The following is a 24,308-nucleotide window of genomic DNA, read 5'->3' as shown; positions in this document are numbered from 1 at the left end:
AACACAATATGCAACTTGTTGAGCCTTCTTTGACAGCACCTTCCAAACCCATGCGCTCTACGTGCAGAGGGGCAAAGGTAGCAGACACATGGGAACACCACCACCTGCAAGTTCCCCTCCAAGCCATATATTGTCGTTCCTTCACTGTCACTGGGTCAAAATCCTGGAATTCTCTCCCTAACAGTATTATGGATGTACCTGCAGTGGTTAAGAAGGCAGCTCACCACCATCTTCTTGAGCAATTAGGGATGGGCAATAAGTGCTGATTTAGCCAAAAATGCTCACATGCTGTGGAAAATTTAAAAAATGGTGCAGGTTTTAACAGTTTTGTATGTTTCTTCTTTCAGTTTTATGTTGTCTCTTACCGCTTTAGTTGTCCATGGGATGTAAACTGGTTATTTTTTGAACACTGAGGATAAATGGAAGGATCTGTCTTCACTTGTTGGTCTCTTTGTTGAGCTTTGTTAGATCACACTCTGGTGTATTGGGAAAAGCTCTTCTCTCCATATTACAAGAAAGGACATAGAGGCTCTGGAGGAAGTGCAGTAAAGATTTACTGACATGAAACACTATCTAACAGTTTATAAATATCAGGGAATATTTAACAGGCTGAGGGATGACCTGATCGAGACCTTCAAGACTCTGAAAGGATCAAAGCAAAATCCTGCGGATGCTCAAGATCTGAAATAAAAACAGAAAACACAGCCGGTCCGGCAGCGTCCGTGGAAAGAGAAAAACAGAGTTCATGTTTCAAGGCTAATATGACTCTTGTTCGGACCTGAAGAAAGACAGGAATGTAATGGATTTTATGGCATTGAGAAAGGGGAGAGTGGCGGTTGGAGAAAACGAGAAGGTCAAGGATACGTTAGATTGCGGGAGAAATTAAAAGACAAAGATGTCATGGAACCAAAGACAAAGGGAGTGATAATGGGAGAACTGAGTGAAAAAATGATTGTTCGGAGTGGGTGAGAGTAGCAAAATAAAGGTCAGTCGAAAGGCAAAAAACAAATTGGAACACGGTGGAGGCTGGTACTGGGGGAGCAGAATACAAAATGGAGGACTGAGTTCATGGTCTGAAATAAAGTCCAGAAAGCTGTAGAGTGTCTAATTGGAAGATGAGATGTTGTTTTTGCAGCTGATGTTGGGCTTCTTTGTAACATTGCAGCAGGCCGAGGGCAGAAATGTAAGCATGAGAGCAAGATGGTGAATAGAAACGTCAAGCGGGATGGTGGAGAGATGTCACACTTTTGGATTGAGCATATGTGTTGTGGTGAATGTGATTCACACTATATATAGTTGCCACTCCATGTATATATGTTCGTTATCTACCCACTGTAAGTGCAGTTGCACTATCCGACCACCAGGGGGAGTCGCTCTGGGAGTACGCGAGAGTTTGTACTGGGCTCCTCCCTTGGCTCCGCCCAGGACTCCTCCCCCTGGGACCGATGTATAAAGATCAGTGCCTTAGAGCCAGCCTGCCAGTTCACCTGAAGTTCAACGATGAATAGGCTGGCTCTATTGTAAGTGTATTAAAACCTCTGTTCAGCTCCAACTACACGAGTTCGCTGAATTGATGGTTCCATCAATTTAATACACTTAAGAAGCTGCCGAAGTAAAGCATGGAATCTGCTCTAAAACCAGGACGTCTAGAACTCGATCCGCAGGATGCAGAGGCGAAAGAAGCCTTCTGCCACTGGCTGAAATGTTTTAAGGCCTACTGGCCGAAATCAGCACCGCTGAAACTACGGAGGAACAAAAGCTCAGCCTACTGCACGCAAGGGTAAGCCACAGAATTTCTACACAATTAAATCCAGCCGGTTCCTACACCGCTGCGCTGCCGATTTTGGACAAAATGTATATTAGGCCCATGAACGAGGTCTTTGCCCACCATGTGTTCACGACTCGCCGACAACGGGCTACTGAAACTTTCGCTGAATTTGCACGCGAGTTTAACAATCGCTCAAATTACTGCAATTACCAGGCGTAACCGCGGCCGAACATAGGGAGCTTGCTGTGCGGGATGTTTTTGTAGCGGGCCTTCGATCTAGCTATGTACGCCGGAGACTATTAGAAAATGGGGCCCAGGGCTTAGAGACTACCGTAGAGGCTGCTATCACGATGGAAGTTTCCTTCCGCAGCCTCAACTCGTTTCCCGTGGACCCCGCTAACCCCGCATGGGCCCCCGACTTGAGGACCCCCCAAGCCTGTGCCGCAAGGACCCCCAGCTATCGCGCTGCCACAGCCAGTCCTACTGTCCCAGTCAACTACTCAAACTATCCAGCTGCTCCAGCTAATTACTCAGCTCCCCCAGCCAGCTACTCAGCTCGCCAAACCAGTTATTCAACTGCTCCAGCCTGCCACTATTCAGCTCCCCAGACCAGTTATTCAACTGCTCCAGCCTGCCACTATTCAGCTCCCCAAACCAGTTATTCAACTGTTCCAGACTGCCACTATTCAGCTCCCCAAACCAGTTATTCAACTGCTCCAGCCTGCCACTATTCAGCTCCTCAAATCAGTTATTCAACTGCTCCAGTCTGCCACTTCTGTGGACAAAGCAGCACCCGCGGCAGTACTGCTCAGCCCGATCCGCGACCTGCAGCAGCTGCGAGAAGAAAGGCCACTATGCAAAAGTGTGCCTCGGCAGAAGGGCCCCAGCCCTCAACACCCCAACAGTCCAAAAACATCGCCCCCAGCACCAGCAGGCCCACGGGGCCTGAAACACTGCGGCCTACGCTCGGTATCCGCCCCCTCCCGCCACGTGCGATCCATGGAGGCCGCCATCTTGGCAAATCTCCACCATGCGGCCGGCCACGTGCGATTCATGGGGGCCGCCATCTTGGACGCCACCTTCATCACCACCCTCCACGTGCGATCCACGGGCCCTAGCTGCATCCCCAGACTCAAACAGCTCATCGGAGGAGTACGATCTCCCCGGGCAGTCACCACATGGCCCGCAACTCAGCGCAGTGTTCCTGCATCAAGCTCGCCAGAACGCAGCGGCATCTACTCGACAGGACGCCCGATCAGAAGAATTCGACTCCCCCGGGCACCCACCACGCGGCCCGCAACTCAACACGGTCACCCTCGAGCAATTTCGCCCCAAGCATCTGGGAAATTCGATGACGGAGGTCCAGATCAACGGGTACAACACGTCGTGCCTCTTCGACTCCGGGAGCACAGAGAGCTTCATACACCCAGAGCTGGTAAGACGCTGTTCCCTCCCTATTTATCCCGTCAACCAAACTATCGCCCTCGCTTTGGGCTCCCATTCCATCCAAATCCAAGGCCGCACTACAGCAACGCTAACGATTCGAGGCGCTAGCTTTTCCAAATTTAAACTGTATGTCTTGCCCGACCTCTGCGCGCCACTCCTCTTAGGCTTGGATTTCCAATGTAATCTCAAGAGTCTCACCCTCAGCTTCAGCGGGCCCCTGCCCCCACTCACTATCTGCAGCCTCGCCACGCTGCGCATCGCCCCCCCTCCTCTCTTCGCCAACCTCACCCCGGATTGCAAACCAGTAGCCACCCGCAGCAGGCGGTACAGCCTGCAGGATAGGGTATTTATCAGAACGGAGGTCCGAAGGCTGCTCAGTGAGGGGATCATAGAGGCCAGTAATAGTCCCTGGAGAGTTCAGGTGGTGGTCGTCAAGACCGGGGAAAAATTCCGTATGGTCGTCGATTATAGCCAGACCATCAATCGCTTTACGCTCCGAGACGCGTATCCCCTCCCCAGGATTGCAGACATGGTAAACCAAATTGCCCAATATCGGGTATTTTCCACGGTGGATCTGAAGTCTGCATACCACCAGCTCCCAATCCGCCCGGAGGACCGCCACTACACGCCGTTCGAGGCCGATGGCCGCCTCTTCCATTTTCTCCGGGTTACCTTCGGCGTCACTAACGGGGTTTCGGTGTTCCAACGAGCAATGGACCGAATGGTGGACCAGTACGGGCTGCGGGCCATGTTTCCGTATCTGGATAATGTTACCATCTGCGGCCATGACCAGCAGGACCATGACGCCAACCTCCACCGTTTTCTCCAGACGGCCTTAAACCTTACATATAACAAGGAGAAATGCGTGTTCCGCACAAACAGACTAGCCATCCTCGGCTACGTCGTGGAGAACGGAGTCCTGGGCCCAGACTCGGACCGCATGCTTGTAGTTGGTAGAACTCCCCCTCCCTCATTGCCCCAAGGCCCTCAAACGGTGCTTGGGGTTCTTTTCGTACTACGCCCAGTGGGTCCCCCAATATGCAGACAAAGCCCACCCACTCTTCAAGGCCACACTATTCCCCTGTCTGCTGAGGCGCGCCAAGCCTTCAGCTGCATCAGGGACAACATCGCCAAAGCAGCCACTCCCACATCAGGTTGAGAGCGACGCCTCAGAGGTAGCGTTAGCAGCCACTATAAACCAAGCAGGGTGGCCCGCATGGCTAACTAACAAAAACATTTACTTCCTTAACATTATTGACGAGTTCTCCCGATTCCCCTTCGCCATCCCATGCCCCGATATGACCTCCCACACAGTCATTAGGGCCCTGCATAGTGTCTTCACCCTGTTCGGTTTCCCCAGCTACGTGCACAGCGACCGGGGTGCGTCCTTTATGAGTGACAAGCTGCGTCAGTACCTGCTCGACAAGGGCATCGCCTCGAGCAGGACTACCAATTACAACCCCAGGGGGAAGGGACAGGTGGAGAGGGAGAACGCGACGGTCTGGAAGACCGTCCTACTGACCCTCAGGTCCAGGAAGCTCCAAGTTTCCCAATGGCAGGAAGTCCTCCCTGACGCGCTCCACGCAATTAGATCCCTCCTGTGCACAGCTACCAACCAAACCCCCCACAAGCGGCTCTTCATTTTTTCCAGGGGCACTACCACAGGGGTCTCACTTCCGGCGTGGCTGAGGACGCCAGGCCCGGTTCTCCTAAGGAAGCACGTCAGGGCACACAAGACCGACCCCATTGTTGAAAAGGTGCGCCTGCTTCATTCCAACCCACAGTACGCATTTGTTGAGTTCCCGGACGGTCGCCAGGACACAGTATCCCTCCGGGACCTGGCACCCGCTGGATCCAGCCCCCCATCTACCCCCACCGAGGAACTCCTTTCCCCGTTCCCTATGCGGCCGCCCCCTTGCGCCCCCGATTCTGCGAGCTCACACCACCAGTCCCGAGCGCCAGTACCAGCTCACCCCCCCCGCGCCCCCAGTCTCCATTCGACCAGGAGGTGTATGAAGCTCGGACAAGACTCGCCCCGGAGCCGGCACCCGTACCCCAGACCTCGACGCCCGCCCAGCCACCGCAAGAGGCTGCAACCCCGGTGCTCTGCAGATCAAAACGGACAATTCGTCCATCGGACAGACTGACTCTTTGAGCCATCACCCCCGCCAGACTTGATTTTTTTAACAGGGGGTGAATGTGGTGAATGTGATTCACACTATATATAGTTGCCAATATCACTCCATGTATATATGTTCGTTATCTACCCATTATAAGTGCAGTTGCACTATCTGACCACCAGGGGTGTCGCTCTGGGAGTACACAAGATTTTTACTGGGCTCCTCCCTTGGCTCCACCCAGGAATCCTCCCCCTGGGACCGATGTATAAAGACCAGTGCCTTAGAGCCAGCCTGCCAGTTCACCTGAAGTTCAACGATAAATGGGCTGGCTCTATTGTAAGTATATTAAAGCCTCGGTTCAGATCCAATTACATGTGTTCACTGAATTGATGGTTCCATCATGTGTTCCACAAAGCGGTCACCCATTCTGCGTTTGGTCTCCCCAGTGTGGAGGAAACCATATTGTGAGCAATGGACACAGTAGACTAGATTGAGGAAATAGAAGTAAATAAATGAAAAGTTTTGGGAGGGTTGCTGCAGAGAAGATGGGCGCAGTTCTCCCCCCCCCCCCCCCCCCCACACCGGGTGGGAAAATCGCGGGGGCGCCGGGCGAGTCCCGCCACCCCGCCCCGGCACCTGCACGCGATTCTCCCCCACTCCCCAAACCGGCGCCGAGATTTACGGCTGGCCGCTCGGAGAATCGCCGCTCGCCGTTTGTAACGGCCAGCGGCGACCACATCTGGTCGCTGGGGCGTGAACAGCACGCGAACGCTTTGGGGGCGGCCTGTGGGGCGGGAGGGGGGATTGAGTACCGGGGGCACTCAAAAGGGGTCTGGCCCGCGATCGGTGCCCACCGATCGGCGGGCCGGCCTCTCTGAGTGATGCACTCCTTTCCTCCGCCGCCCCGCAAGATCACTCCGACATTTCTTGCGGGGCGCCCGCGGGGAGGACGGCAACTGCGCATGTGCGGGTGACGTCATTTACGTGGTGCCGGTCGCGTAATTTACGCGGCACTGCTTTTACGCGGCGTCAAGGCCCGGCGCACGTAAATGATGCAGCGCCGCTCCTAGCCCCCCGGGGGTTGGAGAATAGGGGGTGAGGAGCGGCCTCCGATGCCAGAGTGAAACACTCCGGTTTTCACTCCAGCGTCGGCACTTGGTCTCCCGTTGGGAGGATCCCGCCCGATGTTTACGCTTGAGGGCAAGACCAAAACTTGGGTTATGAGTATAAGAGAGTCACTAATAAATCCAGACGGGGATTCAGGAGAAACTTTATTACCCGAGAGGTGTGAGAATATGGGCGGGATTCTCCCCTACTCGGCGGGACGGGGGTCCAGGCAGGACAGAGTGGCGTGAACCACTCTGGCATTGGGCCGCCCCAAAGGTGCGGAATCCTCTGCACCTCCAGAGGCTAGGCCCGCCCCAGAGTGGTTTGTGCCCCGCCAGCTGGCGGGAAAGAGGTTTGGTGCCCCGATCGCGGGCCAGGCCACCGTGGGGGCACCTCCCGGGGCCAGATCCCCCTGTGCCCTCCCCAAGAACCCCAGAGGCCGCCTGCGCCAATAGGTCCCGCCGGTAAGGGACCTACTCTAATTTACACCGATGGGACCTGCAAAAAACGGGTGGGACTTCAGCCCATCGCGGGCCAGAGAATTCGGGCAGCTCCGGGACCCATTGAGTCACGCCGGTCCCCACCAGTCTCCGAGGCAGATGGCGCAACTCACGACTGGCCGATTTTTGGGGGGGCGGGAGAATTTTGAGGATGGCGGAGGCGGGATTCACGCCGACCTCCGGCGATTCTCCGACCCGGCGTGGGATCGGAGAATCCCGCCAATGGAACTCACTGCCACAGGGAGTGGTTCAGGTGAATAGTATAAATACACTTGACAGGAAGTTACATATACTCATGAGAGAGAAAGGATTTGATGGATATGGTGATTGTTATAAATCAAGTAAGCTGCAATGAGGATGGAGGGGGTGGGCGCAAACACTGGCAGGACTTGATGGGCTGAATGGCCTGTTTCTGTGCTGTAAAGCCCATGTAATCCAGAAAGAGAGAACAAGTTATTTGATATTTCGGGATACATTCAGCTGTCCTCCTGTCATCAATGATTGGAGACATGTTCAGTATGATATTTAATTTAATGTCTTCTCCAATGTCTTCTCCAAGTTCCTCACTAATGAAACACACAACCTGTGTGGGAAAACCATTGAAATGTCACCTTATTTTTTCCATCTAACAGCACTTGAAGCTAATCAAGCTCTCTTTAATATTTTAGAATGCTCCTTTCATGCAAATGCCTCTGTCATTGTGATTTGATCCGTCGCTTTCAAACCTGAAATAATGTCCCTCAGATGGATTTAAAACCAACTAGATGTGTTTCATTGACGGCCAATTAAAACTGGAGGCGAAACTATCCATCCTTCTAAATGATCAGCAAACAATGCTCACTGTCAACTCCATCCGTAATGTGTTCTGAACTATTCAATAAGAAGGAAGGAAGAGAAAATAGGGAGTGGAGAGTGATCATGTGAGGGGGATGATTGGGGGTGAGGGGTTGGGGAGAGTGATGGGGTTAAGAGAAGTGTCAGGCAGTGATTAGGGGTAGGTGGACTGATCAGGAGTGGGTGAAAGGGATTGGGAGTGAGGAGAGTGATTAGGAATGGGGGGAGTAATCGAAAATGGAGGCATGTCCACCCCGCTTCGCGTACAGATACGTGGGTATTTAAAAACTTACCTTCTTTGTGCTGGCCTGCATTAGATCACCAGTTAGGCAACAGGTAAACCTGGTTTTCCAGAAAGCAACTTGTGGTGGTATGGATATGAGCACTGCCATTGGTGCAGAGCACTGGCTTCCCATTGGCTCTGGCTGGTCATGTGCCTCTCGTCCGATTGGTTGGGACTAGTCATGTGACTGCTCTCCAATTGGTCGAGAGGCAAGTAGGCCCCGTCTCCGAGGCAGGGTATAAATACCCAGAGTTCCCAGCGGTCGGCCTTTCTCTGTAGTCGACCACCGGGCTAACAACTAGCTGATTAAAGCCACAGTTCGGATCCTAATTGTGTCTTGAGTCAAATTGATGGTACATCACAACTCTCTTGGTCAAGGAGTGGCCTATCCAATATTTGGTTTTCTCCCTACATAAGGAGAATACCTACTTCAGGTATGAGGAACTATTTGTCTATTTTAGATCAGGAACTTCCTGCATGTGCTAACTGATTACCTGGAGTGGAGTATATATCGGACATGAATTGCATTCAGCCAATTATACTCAGTAATTAGATTATTGTAATAAAATATGAGCCATTTGCAACAATGAGAATACTGAATTTCATTTCACTAAAGGTTAACATCTGGTAACCTAACAGATATCCTCACTTGCTCACTGGGGTTGGTTGAATTCAACTTGAGGCTTCGTAATTCTGCCAGTAATCATTCTGGAATCAATCCAAAGTAATGTACAGAGGGTAGAAAAGTGTCTTCGACTCAAACGAAAATGGCCAGAAAAGGATGGCGGTGGGGGGGGGAACTATTGATAAAAATGGGTAAAAATTACTTAACCCTCCTAATCCGGAGATCTGGGCTATTAATCCTAGGAGTTGTTTTCAAATCCCACCACATCAATTTGAAAAGTTGAATCCAGTTCAACACTATAAATCTAGAAATAAAACTCTGATGCCAGGAAAAGTGACCTATGTATCTTATAGCTTGTTACAGAAACTCCATCTGGTTCATGGATGCTCTTTATGGAAGGAAGTCTCATATTCTTTATGTGCTGTAAACTCTATACGGGCCTATATCTGATCCTGTTCCACATCAACATGGTGGACTGTCCTTCCGTTACCCAGCAAATAATTCAGTTGTGCCAAACGGCTGTTGAGACCAAAGTGGGGATGGGACAATAAATTCCAGGGTTGGTGCAGAGTGGGCGGGAGGTTGCTGGGGATGGGAGTCTAATGCTATCTTAGAGGCAGTGCTCCCTATTCAGCAACACCTCCATTTTAAAACTGTCATCCTTCTTTGAAATCCTTCCATTGCCTTGCCCCTCCTGTAACCTTATCCAGTTCGACAAGTTTTCTGCATTCCTTCAAGTCTGACCTTGTGCTTATCCCCATTTTTCATCCCACCATCATTAGCAGCTTTGTCTTCAGTTGCCTCCACCGTAACTTCTGGAATTCCCCCCACAGCCTCTCCTCTCTCCAAAATCTGGCTCTGTGGCCAAGCTCTCTGTCACCAGTCCACAAACCTCCCAGTGTCAGATTTTGTCGGATAACAGTCCAGCAAAGAATATCAAGATGTTTTTCCTACATTGTAGATGCTGTATAAATGCGAGTTGCTGTTGTTATCAGATGGGAATAAGTTATAGGAACAGAATGGTAAAAAAAGACAAGAGTTTAGGGTTAAAAGTGACAGATAAGACACGCAGACAAGGCAATGTTTTAGTGAAACATTTTAACCTTCTGGGTTGATCTAGACTCCATTAAACTGGATTATCAATATTGTATGAACCTACATGAATTAACGTGTCAGTGATACATTATTCATTCAGCTCAGCAAAAACAAAACTCGAATGGAACACAAGAGGCGTGTCCCAAGCCTGTGGCACAATTTGAAACCACCTTAGTTCTGACAACCACCTTCATTTGTTTTTCTGTCGTCCCCTCCAGAGTCTTGCCCAGGCCCAGGTCCTGGCTCAGGATGAAGCTGACCGAAGGTCGACACGAAGCGTTGGCAGCGCCGCCTGTCACGCTCGCAACCCCAGCTCCCGTAGGCAATGCCACAGAGGCAGTTGCCAGCCCGGCAGGTGGCAAGGATGATGGGTTCTCTAAGGTGAAGGAAAAGTTCATGAATGAACTCAACAAAATTCCACGTGAGTAAAGAGGACTCCTGTTACACAGTCATTCCATTGTGGAATTTCCACTTTCATGAATCCACTGGAAACTTGTAATCTTCAGATTTAAAATGTTTGTTTTCTGCATTAAAAGATTGTTTTTACAGCAGATGAATATTTTACACTCAGACATGAGAATTTTAAAAAAAAATTTACGTTGTATTTTTGGGATCTGGAAGGCACTGCCTAAAAGGGCTATGGAAGCAGATTCAATCGTAACTTTCATAATGGAATTGGATACACATTTGAAGTTAAATATCTGCAGGGCAATTGGGGAAAGAGCAGGGGTGGCAATTGGAGAGATCTTTCAAAGAACCAGCCCAGGTAAGAGGGGTTGAGTGTGCTGTGTGTTTATATGATTCACAAACGGCCTTCACGCAGTAAACGGTTGCGGAAGTATTGCCTGATGGGAATACTGTAACTGAGGGTATAATATATTAAGTAATGTCCCACTCTCAAGCAATGACTGTAAAACCATAGGACCAGGAGTCAGCCATTTCGCCCATCTAGCCTCCTACACCATTTTGCTGGCTGTAACCTCTGATCCTCTATTGAAGATTTCAAAATTAGGATTGATAGATTCTTGTTGAGTGAGATGTTAAAGAGTAGGCAATTAACGTGAATAAGTGGAGTTGTGCTAGATCAACCTTGATCTAACTGAATGGCAAACAGTCTTGAGGGGCTGAATGGCCTCCTTCTGTTCCTTTGTTCTCTACTGCTATCTCCCTGCACTATTTCTATAGTCAACGCCCTCACTTGCCACAGAACTGTCTCTCCCCGACAAACACTCAGTTGATTTTTATAGCTATGTTCTTCTGGGGTTGTTTAACATGGTTAGCAAAACTGAGCAGGTGAGCAGTTAGAATCAGAGACTCTTGTAGCAGAGAAGGAAGCCATTTAGCTAAACTCACTGTCCAATTCATTCTGCTCTTTCCCCATGTGGTAGTGTGACTAGGGGTAGTACGGTACCTGGAAGTGTGAGCTGCCATTGGTGCAGAAGACTCGCTGCCCATTGGCCCGGGTAAGTCATGTGTCTCTCAGCCGATTGGCTGAGAGGTAGGTAGCTCCGCCTACGAGGCGGGATATAAGAACCCGTGCTTCCCGGCAGTCAGCCTTTCTTCTGTGCGTCTGCTGCCGGGTACACTTCTTGTGTATTAAAGCCTACCGTTCGGACTTCATCTACGTTTTGTGTCCATTGATTGTGCATCAATTTAATACACAAGATTTTAAAGGATGGAGCTTCGCATCAAACCGGAGTGTCTTTGACTCAGCCCGCACGCAGCAAATGCAACAGCAGCATTTAAACACTGGCTGACTTGCTTCAATAGCTACTTGAGTACAGCCGAAATGTCCCGACGAGGGAACAGAAATTGCACATCCTCCACTTGTGCGTCGGCACCCGGCGGGTCCCGGCCTCACACCCCAGCGCTAGCACCCCCCCCCCCCCCCCCAGCCCCACCAGCACCCACACAGCCACGACCCAGCGGACAGGACGCCCCTCCCCCGGCCTGGCCCCCTCTAGCTCCGACCAGGGGTACGGACACAGGAACAGAATCATCGCTCCCGGAGTCACGGACGACCACCGCTCCAACATCGCTGGCACAGCTTTGCAGGTCAAGCAGGACGTCCAAGGCGCCCGATCGACTGATTGAATCAATGTGACCAGCTGATGGACTCTTGTTTTCCTTATCTGTTCTCCATTTCCCGCCCCTCCCCAATTTTTATACACTGTACATAGTTTTGTTGTATTTTGCATATAATTGCGGGCCAGTGGGCAGCCATCAATGCAATGGTGTGACCTAAACATGTCTAGTCATACTACCAGTCTCTCACATACTCACAGGACACGCCCCCCCATGTCCGCGTTTCCCGTACCCCACCCCCCGGTTCATTTTTTAACAGGGGGTGAATGTGGTAGTATGACTAGAGGCATTACGGTACCTGGAAGTGTGAGCTGCCATTGGTGGAGAAGACACGCTGCCCATTGGCCCGGGTAAGTCATGTGCCTCTCAGTCGATTGGCTGAGAGGTAGGTAGCTCCACCTACGAGGTGGGATATAAGAACCCGTGCTTCCCGGCAGTCGGCCTTTCTTCTGTACGTCTGCTGCCGGGTACACTTCTGTCCATTGATTGTGCATTACCCCATAGCCTTGCAAATTCTTTTTTTCAAGTATTTATGCAATTCTCTTTTTAAATTTATCATTGGATCTGCTTCCACTGATGTTTCAGTCAGTGTATTCCAGATCACAACTCATTGCGTAGAACAACATCGCTTCATTCCCTCTGGTTAATGACCCTCCGGGTGACTTAACCACCTATTTTCCACGTCTTTCACAGTGAGCCTTGTTACGTTTCCTTAGCTCAACCAGAGACCAAGTGGACCAAAAGTGGCTTCAGCAAGGCACCTGAAGCTGCCACTGTCTAGCCTGACCATTGGCCTCTTCAATTCACCAAAACCCAATCGCTGGCAGGGCCTAAGATAATCTTTACATTTTTTAAATATTCCCTTGCTACCACTCTGGATGTGAGGATTTCCTCGTGCCCCATGTGGCTAAGCTGCAAGTGACTGAAATGTCCCCAGACTTGGTATGTTCTTACCAGACACTAGGGTTGTATTTACATGGGTACCTTGTAACCTCACCCCTGTCATTTACAGTGAATAGTCCAGATGCAAAAGTTCACATGATTGTAGAGCAACTACGGCTGGTTCATTAATGAATACAACTCCATGTTGTATGTTCACACCAAAGTTTGTAAACCAAAGTTTCAGTTAGGGCTTCAGGTCAACAGGGAATTGTCAACACGGTGGCACAGTGGTGAGCACTGCTGCCTCACAGCGCCAAGGACACAGGTTCAGTTCTAGCCTTGAGTCACTGTCTGTGTGGAGTTTGCACATTCTCCCTGTGACTGCGTGGGTTTCGTTTGGGTGCTCCAGTTTCCTCCCACAGACCAAAGATGTACAGGTTAGATGGTTTGGTTGTGCTAAATTGTCACTTAGGTTCAGAAACGATGTGTAGGTTACTTTCAGGGATTATTGGGATAGGGCGGGGGAGTGAGTTTGGGTGGAGTCCTCTTTCAGATGGTCGGTGCAGACTCGATGGGCCGAATGACCTCCTTCAGCACTGTAGGGATTGTATGATTCAAATATTCCAGGAGAAACCAGTTGTTCTTGGTTCTTCGTTCTTAATCTTGGATATTGCTTCTTCATTCAACTCCAGCCAAAACAAAACTAAATTAAGTAGAAACTCACATCTCTTTAGTTGCTTTTATGACCTCGGAATGCCCCAAAAGCATTTTACAGCTAATTAAGTACTTGTCGAGAAGCAATCACTGCTATAATGTAGGAAAAGTGATTGTTGCTGATTGTTGGATCTTGCTATGTACCAGGGGCTCCTATGTATGCCTCCATTGTAGTCACTGTGCTTCACAAATGTATAGCATGAAGTGCCTCAGGAGATCTCGGAGGGTGTTTGTTATAACTCGCACAAGGCCTGTGGCATTGGAGCAACCAAGATCCCCATGAGTCTCGCCGAATATGAGCTCCCCCACTGAGGGCCCAAGGACATTCATCATTGAGTTCTCGAAAAAGTCGGCCAGGTATGGAACCAACAAAGCAGACTGGTATCTGATGTATGTTGTAATGAGAATTGTTGCAATAAAAATAGTTTTCTTTCACCTGCTCGATTCGGACTCGTCTGTGGCCTACCAAACTGGTGGCAAGAATTAAACTGGGCTAATGATGATGCTGCTACCCCCTCGGATGAACAATCGCTTCCTTTCCACTGTTAGATTAAGGTTGGAGTACATCTTTTCTCCAATGCAAAATTGCCTTTGTTATGGAGATTAGATGTGTTCGATGCGAGCATTAAGAGATGGACACAGTACGCAGAACCTTTTCCAGGTGAACACTATCACAGGTGTTGATCGACAGACCGTGATATTACTGGCAGCCTGTGAAGCGCATACTTATGGAGTGATTTTTTTTTAAAAACGACATATCCCACGGCTTCAGATACTAAGGGCGGGATTTCCGTTGCCCGATGCCGAATTCGTAATCGACGATCAGGCGGAGAATCGATTCTAACACCAGAATAGGGGCCATCGGCGGTTTGAAGCCGGTTTGCGGTTCTTCACCCCCTCTCAAATGGCATCATCGTGATGCGCGGTGCGTGAAGTTCCAATGCCATTGGTGCCTCATCGGCCGGGCCGTCCGCGATGCTCCACTCCCGATGGGCTGAATTCCCGACGGCGCGGACTGTGTTCAGCGCCGTCACACTTGGCTGGGATCCGTGCCGCTGATGGGGGGAGCTTCTGTGCGGGCTGGGGGGACTAGAGGGGGTGGCCAGGGGGGTGGGCTGTGCGAATGTCGGGTTGGGTCCGCGCATGGCCAGCACCATGTTGTACGACACTACCGCTGCAGGTCATCAGACATGTGCCTGCGCGGCCCAGGACCCGGTCATTCTCTGCCCGCTTATGGCGCAGGAGGCAGGTGTTTCAGTCAGCGCCGGTGCTAGCCCCTCACCGGTACCGGAATCAGTGAGCAGTTCATGCCAATTCTTTTCACGTAAACCTCCCATTGATTCTCCATTCAAGCCGCCACTTAGCTGCCGGAACAGAGAATCCCACCCTAAGATATTCAAAGAATTGTTAACCTTAGTAGCACAACACTTCAATCCCAAACCATCCATTATAGTGCTTGCTTAGGTACTGTTTTAACATGACTGAGTTTCTAACAAGCTATGAAAACTAGCCGAATTTTGTGAATACGGAACTTCTCTTTCCGAAATGCTGTGAGACCGTTTGGTCTGCGGTGTCAATATCATGGCTACCCAAAGGAAGCTGCTGGTCAAACCATCCCTGACCTTCAGCAGGCCGTATAAATTTTCCTTTCCCATAAAAACTCTGAAAGAGGAGTGCAGGTGATCCAGGGAATGGAGCTATACACCCGAGGACTTGTCCCCTTCCGGTGAACGCCTCCCCCCCCAGCACTGAAATCACGCCATGGACCGAGTACCAGAGAGGCCAGGTTCTTTGGTCTAGGACTGAAACATCCCACCGGAATACCTCTTTGGAGTCTGTGGAGGGAAACTTTCGGCATTGTGGGGCATGTAGATGCAGGGAGCACAAGGCACAAGTCAGCCAGAAGCCCCGGTGTCCCAGTGGAGGCAGACACCAACCAAGGGTTCGCACATTCCACCTGGACTAGCCAGAGGAGGAGGAGTGCATGCGCTGAATTGCGTTAGCAGCACCCCAAGTGGCCCCATCAAGATAACCGTGCAAGGTAACGGTCATCCATCAGACACAGGAGCTGCGGTTTCAGTTATTGCAAAAGAAACCTTCAACTGGATATAGACTGGTTGCAACAGTCGCATTTGTGGGACATCGAGGCAGGGTTAGTAATATACACAGGCATACCATTAGCCCTTTCAGGAACCACAATGACCCCAGTACTTTATGGGCAACAGTCGGTGCTAAATCTGTAAAGGGACATGGCCCCAGCTTGCTTGGCTGTGCTTAGTTAAAATGCCTCCACCTGGACTGGCAGCAAATTTTCCAAATGGGGCCCAGGGGACAATACAAAGTGCTAGGGAGATACCCCGAGGTTTTCCACCCTGGTCATGGTGAAAATGTTGGTAGATTTGTATGCGAAGTAAAAGTGCTTATGACTCACTCAGTCACTTACGCCTTATAGGTAGAGATTAAGGCGGAACTAAACCAACTCGGAGCCCTGGGTCAGTTGGGCAGCACCCGTGGTCCCAGTGCTCAAACCCAAATGATGGTCAGTTTGTGTGGGCACTTCAAGTTGGTGGTCAACAGGACCTCTCGGCTGGATTGTTGTCCAATACCCCGCATCTGTACAGGACCTGTACAACATTGGCCAGTGGAGATTCATTTACGAAGCTCAATATGAGCCATATGTACTTGCAGTTAGAATTGGAGCCCGCCTCACGTAAATATGTTACCATAAACACCCATGGAGGCCGAGTCTTTCAGTACGCATGGTATCCCAGAGGTATTGATTTCCAATAACAGAACACCGTTCACCAGTGAGAAATTCAAGCGATTCATGAAGGCGATTGGGGTGTGCGACACGTCCATACGGCCCCATTTTCCCTGGCTTCCAACGGGCTGGCAGAAAGGGCGGCACAGACATTCAAACAAGGGCTGAAAAAACAGACTTTGCGATCAATTGACACCAGACTGGTCAGGTTCTTGTTCTGCTATCGGACCCCACATGCCACGACAGGGGTAGCACCGAATGAATTGCTAACGGGCTAGAAGTTTCAAACCCGTCTTAGTCTTGCCTTCCTTGATATTGGCGGGAAAGTGCGCCACAGCCAGGAGCGGCAAGGGCATTATGCTGGTAGACGAAAGCTGACCCGACTTTTTTGTACCAGGTGACGCAGTCTATGTTTGCAAAGTCTACGTTTCCAACTTTGCAGACGGCGCCCACTGGATCTGAGGAACAATTGTTCGCCAGACAGGGCCAATATCATATCAAATTCAGGCGTTATGATAAAACATGTTGATCACATAAGGTCCAGGAGACGAGACTTTTTTCTTTTTGTTTGTAAATGTTTTTTTTTCATTTTATACACAGTGCAATAAACACGGATGTGTGGATCGGGTATAATATTCAAGAACTTCCCATTGACATCGCCCTCCCACCCACCTCCTTTTTTTGTTCTTTTAGGATACTTTATTTGATCACATATCTTACAATAGGTGAATGTCATCTACCAGAAGACCAGTTTTACAAAAGTTCCTCTGGAGAGGAAAATTACAGTCCAACCAAATCCAATGCCAGATCGGCTAGAGGCTAGAGCATCATCCCACAAGGGTCAAGATGCCAAAATGATTCTGGCATGCAAACCCAGGCTTCAGAAGTCTCCAACATGGAGCAAACAATATAGCATCCTCAGATAGTACTGTGGCATTCCGAACAGAGACGGAGTTCGCCATCCAGATATGTGCCACCTGATCCAACCCCACAAGTGCAGGATGCACAGCCACAGACGAAGAGAGTCCGATGCCCTCCCACTCCGCAGTTGTCAGAAGAGTCTTTGAACTTTGGGTGGGGGGGTGGGGCATGCTATAACCTGACTGAGACCTACAGTGTTGGAGCAATCAGTCCACATGAGTCTCACCGAGAACGGGCTCCCCCGTTAAGGGAGCAGGGAGCCCGAGAACATTCACGATTGAGTCTTATATCACAGAACCGACAGAGCAGACTTGGCTGGGATCTGATGTACATTGTAAATATAATTGCTTTGCATAAAAATAGTTTTCTTTCACCTGCATGACTCGGGCTTGTCTCTGGCCTACTAAAGTGCCAAAAAGACTTCCCTCTGTTTCCTGTAAATATGTTAATGACCAAATCAATTCTGACACTGTCTCAGCTTTCTGGGACTGATCAAATTACAGCAGTTTTGTCTCGTCACTGTTAACCACATGAAATTCTGCGGAGTTTCAGAAGCAACACGTTTTATTAAGTTATAGAACACAGGCCATTCCTCATGAAAGCACCATGGGAACAGTCAAACACTACCCGGGGCTGTAGAATTAAATTGGACTGTTAACGCTGCTCTTTAATCTGGAAGATGCACTATTTTATTTACTTGTCTTTTTATTTGGTGTTCAGTACAAACAGCCTTTTAAGAGGAGGTCAAAGAGAGGCGGATAGTCTGAATCTCTCAGCAGCTCGCTAGTTTACTTCACTTTTCACTTTTACCGCGGGAGGCTGAAGTCTACAAAGTGGAACTCAGCCATCGAATCACCTCATTCCTGGGTGCGGTGCAGGTTGGAGCAAGTTAATTCACTCACTAATGGCCTCTAGTTTGAATACACTACAGGAGAAGTCACTACTTCACAGGTTAGTCTCCAACAGCACAGAGGGTTTGAACGATTTCTCCAGAGATGAGAAAACAAGCTACACTGTTATCAACCAAACATTCATCTTTTGTTTATAAGGCAGTGACAATCTTCAGGAGCTTCCATTGTTCTGGCAAGTCAGTTAAAATTACTTTTTAGAAAAATCTGTTCTCGCCTCGGTTTTTATGTTCTCACTTGAGAATTGGAGAGGGAATTCTGGAAAAATAAAGCTGGTATCAGTGAAAAAGATGAAGTCATCATGACAGCTGTCAGAATGTCATTAAAAATTAATCTCATTCACTATTATATTTTAAGGATTGAAATCAGCCAGGTTGCCCTGGACTGGCCAATATGTGATAGACTTTAGTTACATCGTGAGACTAGAGCAGAAGCATAGGAACAAGAGAAAGCCATTCGGCCCCTTGAGCCAGTTTTGCGATTCAATTAATCCTGACTAATTTGTATCCATTTTGATTAATTATCCTACTTGTAGACCGAGTGGTTTCATGATAACGTAATGACATGGCTACAAAAGAAGTTTCATGTCGGGAGCACATGGAGTCATCCCCAGGAGCATGGGTACAGTACAAGTGTGATGCAGCTGCTAAGCCAGTGAATAAACTACTGTTAGTTACAAAGGCCTTGTTTTTGGAACCCATCACATTTATGGCGTCAGGAGTTCGCAGTACGGCACAAGGACTTTGCCGCATTGACCGGTTCGTCTTTGTTGAAAACATTGCAGACAGTTGGGAAAATTTGTGAAGGAATGGTGTATTTACTGCGGCACTGCATTGCCTGACAAGTCAAAAGAATACAGGCTTATAACTTATTAAACTCTCGGAGTTCGAGTAATTTGTTTTCCAGCTGGGGAAAGAAAAAAACGGCCCTGAAATAATTTATAAATAAGTTTGAGAATATCTGTCTTCCAGTAAAAAACATTTTGTCCTCAACAGACATACATTCAAGTCAACAAACCAAGATTAATCAATACAACCTTACAAGGCCACACTGAAAAGCTTGGCAAAGCTATGTGTGTTTGGAACTTCCACTGATGAACAAGTCAGGGATCGAGTAGTTTGTGGAATTCACAGAAACTTAGGGCGCAATCTAAACCAATTGCAGCAGAGTCCCGTGTTGAGCGTGTTTAGCCAAGTGTTTCTCGACGCTTGCAGCGTCAACAAAAACCATGCTATTGAACGGGACTCTATTGCAATCCAGGGCTTCAGCAGGGAATGCCCCGCCCAGCCACAGTTAGTCCTGTCTCCTGCACTGAGGAACGCTGCTCACCAGAACTGCTCAGTGCAGGAGGGTCAAGAAATCAATGGCGCCCTGATTTCTTGACCCCTCCACCCCTGACATGAGCCCCGTACTCCCCAAAGCCCCAACTGACCTATAAAGGGGCCCTTGAACCCTCCCTGCACCCCACTTCATACAGGCAGGGCACTCCCAGTCCTGATCCCTGATGTGGGTACAATGCCAGCCTGGCACCTTGGCACTTCCGGCCCAGCACCCTGGCAGTGCCAATGTAGACCCAACACTTGGGGATCTCTGATTCTCTGGGAGATCCCCCCCCCCCCCCCCCAAGTGCCGTTCCACCTGGTTCCCGTTTGTGGGGGCCTATACTAAATGGTACTCACCTAAGGCCTCCAACGCAAAGGGTTTAGATCCCAATACCTTGGTTAGGTCAGGCGAGTTGCATATTAGAGTGAGATTAGCTACTCACTCCAATGTGCAGATTTGCCAAATACCAATTCCGCTCACAATGGGCAGGATCCAGATCACAACATCTCATGAGATCCCGTTAGATTTCACGAGGCGTGGTGAACCGTGTAAATTCCGAAAGAGCCCATCTACCGGCCACGTCGCACCTCACGTTTGCCCGAACGGGGGCGCAACGGGGCCGGTAGATCACGCCCAGAGTTTGCAAGCAGGTGCTGCGAGAGATGACCTAGCATTGCAAACAGTCATTAGTGTATGTTAAATGATCAATAAGGGGAAAGATGAGATTTTAGGTGGCAAGCTGAAGTATTTGCTGAACAGGGGGTGCCCTGCTCCAAATGCAGTGGCCAGCAACATCAGAGCAGAACCGCTTGTTTTGCATATGATAAAAGATGTAAGAAATGTGGAAAATGGAATCACTTCACTAAATGCTGCAGATCGAAAGCACAGCAGGCTTCCTCTGCCACAGCAACAAAACAGCGGATTGGTCGGCTACAGGTAGGAGTGTCAGAAAGGTGAATGAACTGAAGCTCAGCCAAAGCAGTAATGGTACTGAGCCCACATCAACACCCTATTGTGAGAGTGTTGACACAGCCACGGAAAAGAGTGAGATCTTCACCATCCTCAACGTAATTTGCAGGAAGGCAAAACTGAAGGTAAAGATTGACACTGGAGCAAAGTCTAACGTATTGTCCAACCCAACCTTCCAGGAACTAGACCCATATGCAGCAGCAGAACCCAGCACCCAGGTGGACCTCATGCCTTATAGCAGACAAGCCACCCAAACCGAAGGTGAGGCCATTCTGCACTGCACACAGGATAGCTTCAAGTTGCTCATAGTTGTCCAAAATGTAAGGCCACTATAAGGTCTTTGGGACAACATTATATTGAGGCTCATTCAACTTGGTCCAGAGGTGCATGGTTAGCAACACCAGGCCCCAGAAATTATAGACCTCTTCCACTGTGACATCATTGATAAGCTAGTTGTATACCGCACAGTACTTGATAATTCAGTACCATCAACAGTCTGTGCTCCGAGTACCAGTTGGCATGAAGCAGAAAGTAGTCAATGAGCTCCATCAGATAACAATACTAGGTGGCATAACTCCAATAGATGAGGCCACAGAATAGGTTTCAGAAATAGTGGCCGCAGTGAAAAAAGATGGCACAGTCAGTCTGTATTGACCAAGTGCACTTGGACAAGGCGCTGCTCAGACCTCATCACACTATGAAGACAGTGAACAAGTAATGGCAGATATACCAAATGCGAAGGTGTTCAGCATTCTCAATGTGAAATGTGAGTTCTGGCAGGTTACATAGATGAAGAATCCTCAAAACTAACCGCATTCATGTCCCCAATAGGCAGGTATCATTTTCTTTGTATGCCTTATGGGATCTCCATGGGCTGTGAGGTATTACGGCGATGCGTGGAGCAACTCTTTGGCAGACCAACATTGCGAGATCATTGTTGATGACACTCTTGTTTGGGGTCATACTATACTATACAAGAACACGATGCACATCTTTGCCTCATCCTCAACAGAATCAGGACCACAAGCTGAAGCTTAATACTGTGAAATGCAGATTCAAGGTCAACCAGGTTCTTTACGTGGGCCATTTACTCACAGTCAATGGTGTAAAGCCCGATCCAGATAAGACGGGGCTATATGACAGATGGCCATTCCTGTCGTCAAGCACCACTCTGCAGCACTTCCTTGGTATGACAAATTATCTTTCTAAGTTTATCCTGTGTTATAGTGAGATCAACGTCTCCACCAGGGCATCAAATAATGCTGGCAAGAGCATCACTTGCGGTCACCAGTGCTACAATACCTTGGCGTTCAAGCACCCCTACAGATCGTAAAGGAACTCCTTGCTCTAGTCTTCACCTGTCAGAAATGTCATGCTCCATAATGGTTGTCCTGCAACCATTGAAACACATTACCAGCCACTCATGGCTGTCTTTAAAAAAGCCTCGTAGGGCAGCACGGTGGTGCACGGTGGGTTAGCCCTGTTGCCTCATGGCACCGAAGTCCCAGATTCGATCCCGGCTCTGGGTCACTGCCCGTGTGGAGTTTGCACATTCTCCCCGTGTTTGTGTGGGTTTCGCCCCCACAACCCAAAGATGTGCCGGCTAGGTGGATTGGCCACACTAAATTGCCCCTTCATTGGAAAAAATTAATTGTGTACTCTAAAGTTAAAACATTTTTTTAAAAGCCTCTTCACACTGTGTCCACAGGGCTATAACACATGATGCTAAAGGTGCAACATTACAATCTCAGCATCATCTACAAATGTGACAAGAAGATGTACTTGGCTGATGTCCTCTCCAGAGCCTTCCTATCTTCTGCAGACCAGGCAGGTTGTGTGGAAGGCATAGCAATTATGACAATAGAGGAGCTATCCTCTCACTGAATTCAGGAACTCAAAGATGCCTTACAGGTGGACATCACATGAAGACACTTGCATGATTTCAACACAAGAGACTGGCCAGAATCCTCAAGGGAGCTTCCCCACTAGCTCCACATATTCTTCACCATCAGAGATGAACTACGCTTACAGGATGCACTGACACTGTGAGGCCAGCAATACATCATCACTACTGCCCTCCAGAGGTACTACATACAACAACTGCACCAAGAGCACTCCAGGTTGGAAGCAACCAGATACAGGGCCAATGTATCACTGTACTGGCCCCCAATGTACTCAGACATGGAAAGGGAAATCTCCAGGTCCACACCGTGCAATGCATTCAAGTCAAATCCAGCCAAAGAGCCGCTGAATTTACATCAGTTCCCAGACCTCCCTTGGTCATTCACAGCAGCTGACATATTCAAATAGAATGGCAAACATTTCATTTTAGCTGATTTATATTCCGGGTGAATTGAACCCAGTTGGTTGCCAAACATGACGAGTAAAATGATCATCATAAAGCTTAAGAGACACATTGCCTCACACGGCATTCCACAGAGACTCGTGACAGACACCACCCCCCAATTCGGCTCCACTGAATTTCGGAACTTTGCACACGCATGGGACTTGAAGCATATCTCAAGCAGCCCCTGTATCCATTGTTAAACGGTCTGGCGGAACGGGTGGTACACTCCACAAAGCATCTTCTAGGGCAGTGGGCGGGATTCTCCGGTCACCAACGCTGACCGGTCGAGTTTCAGACGGCGTATCTCTCGTGCTATTTTTTGTCGGGAACTCACTCAGCGTGGTGGGTGCAGACTCGGTTCAGCGCCACCACAATTGGGGGGACTTTGGCAGGGGCTGGGGGCACTGTTGCGGGGTGGTCCGAGGTCACGAGCCTGGACAAAGGGAGGCACTATTAGGCAGGCCGGGTCCGCACGCGGCCGGCGCCAAGTTGCACAGCGTGGCCGTTGCAGGCCGCCGCCATGCGCACGTATGGCCATGGACCCGGCAATTCTCCAGCCATATCGGCAGCTAGAGCCGGGTGTTCTTCGCTGCCTGCCTGCTAGCCCCCCACCAAACGGAGGATCAGTGGCCATTTTGCACCGACTTTTCGGTCGTAAAACGCCACCGTTCCCACTCCGGTGTCAAGACATAGCCTGGAAATCGGAGAATCCAGCCCAGTATTTTTCAAACTTTTTTTGCCTGGGACCCATTTTTACCAACCAGCCATCCTTCGGGGCCCATGCCGACTTTGCGACCCACCACTTTCACTTACCTTTAATGTAACAGGTGAGCCTGCTCAGTCCTCACGATCTAACTTTCTTTGTTATTCAATGTTACATTTTGATAATGCTTTCAGCTGATGATTTAAAATCTCACTGCACCCATTGAAAAAAATCAAAAGGTTTGTCCTCGAACTTGCCATGCTTCGTCTTCAAATGCCTTTGAAGTTTGACGGTTTTAAACTTTCATCTCCCAGTGCTTCCCTGCATATTAATACACAGGAGCTTTGAAACCTGATTTGCAGTGGCACAATTAATAAACTCACGCTTCAAGTAATTCTCTTTATGCTGCTTTGTTCCTGTTTACAGCATCTTCTCAATGGGTTATTCACCAGAGGCCTTGGAGTTCACACCAGCACTGCTGGTAGCTGCAAAATGGAGGAATCTCTCTGATGTACCATCGATTGCACGCGAGGCGAGTGATTTACCAAAGTCTGGCTTTAATTAACTAGAACACAGCTCTGCGATCGTCTACAGTGAAAAGGGACGATCGTCAGGCGTTTGAGCATTTATACCTCGTTAATAGAGGCATGGTTAACTCAGCCTCTCGGCCAATCGGTTGAGAGGCACATGACCGACCAGGGCCAATGGTAAGCCGACGTTCTGGCCCAATGGCAGACGAGTATGCAGATCATATCATCACACTCTCTCCTATCCAGAACACATGCGTCTGTATGGGGTGTGTGATCTGCACCCAACGGCCACTTCCAGTGGGAGGACTCCGTTGTTTGCTGAATAAGACTGGCCCCAGACATCGTGCTGACATCAGCAGGAGGCGGTCCACCCCGCAGGGCTCTGAG

General features: G+C 49.3%; 1 protein-coding gene across 1 annotated transcript in view; it reads left to right on the top strand.

Moving 5' to 3' along the window:
• Positions 1-24,308, top strand: part of syt1a (synaptotagmin Ia) — a 622,829-nt gene that overhangs the window by 458,579 nt on the left and 139,942 nt on the right. Inside the window, 1 exon segment of the mRNA XM_038780004.1 lies at positions 9,997-10,199. Within this exon segment, the coding sequence (XP_038635932.1) occupies positions 10,028-10,199 (172 nt within the window). The 5' untranslated portion in view covers positions 9,997-10,027.

This window comes from Scyliorhinus canicula, chromosome 20 (genome assembly GCF_902713615.1).
Source record: "Scyliorhinus canicula chromosome 20, sScyCan1.1, whole genome shotgun sequence".
In the NCBI taxonomy this organism is placed as follows: domain Eukaryota; kingdom Metazoa; phylum Chordata; class Chondrichthyes; order Carcharhiniformes; family Scyliorhinidae; genus Scyliorhinus; species Scyliorhinus canicula.
Note: the sequence above shows the minus strand (reverse complement) of the source record. Positions and strands in the feature narration are given on the sequence as shown.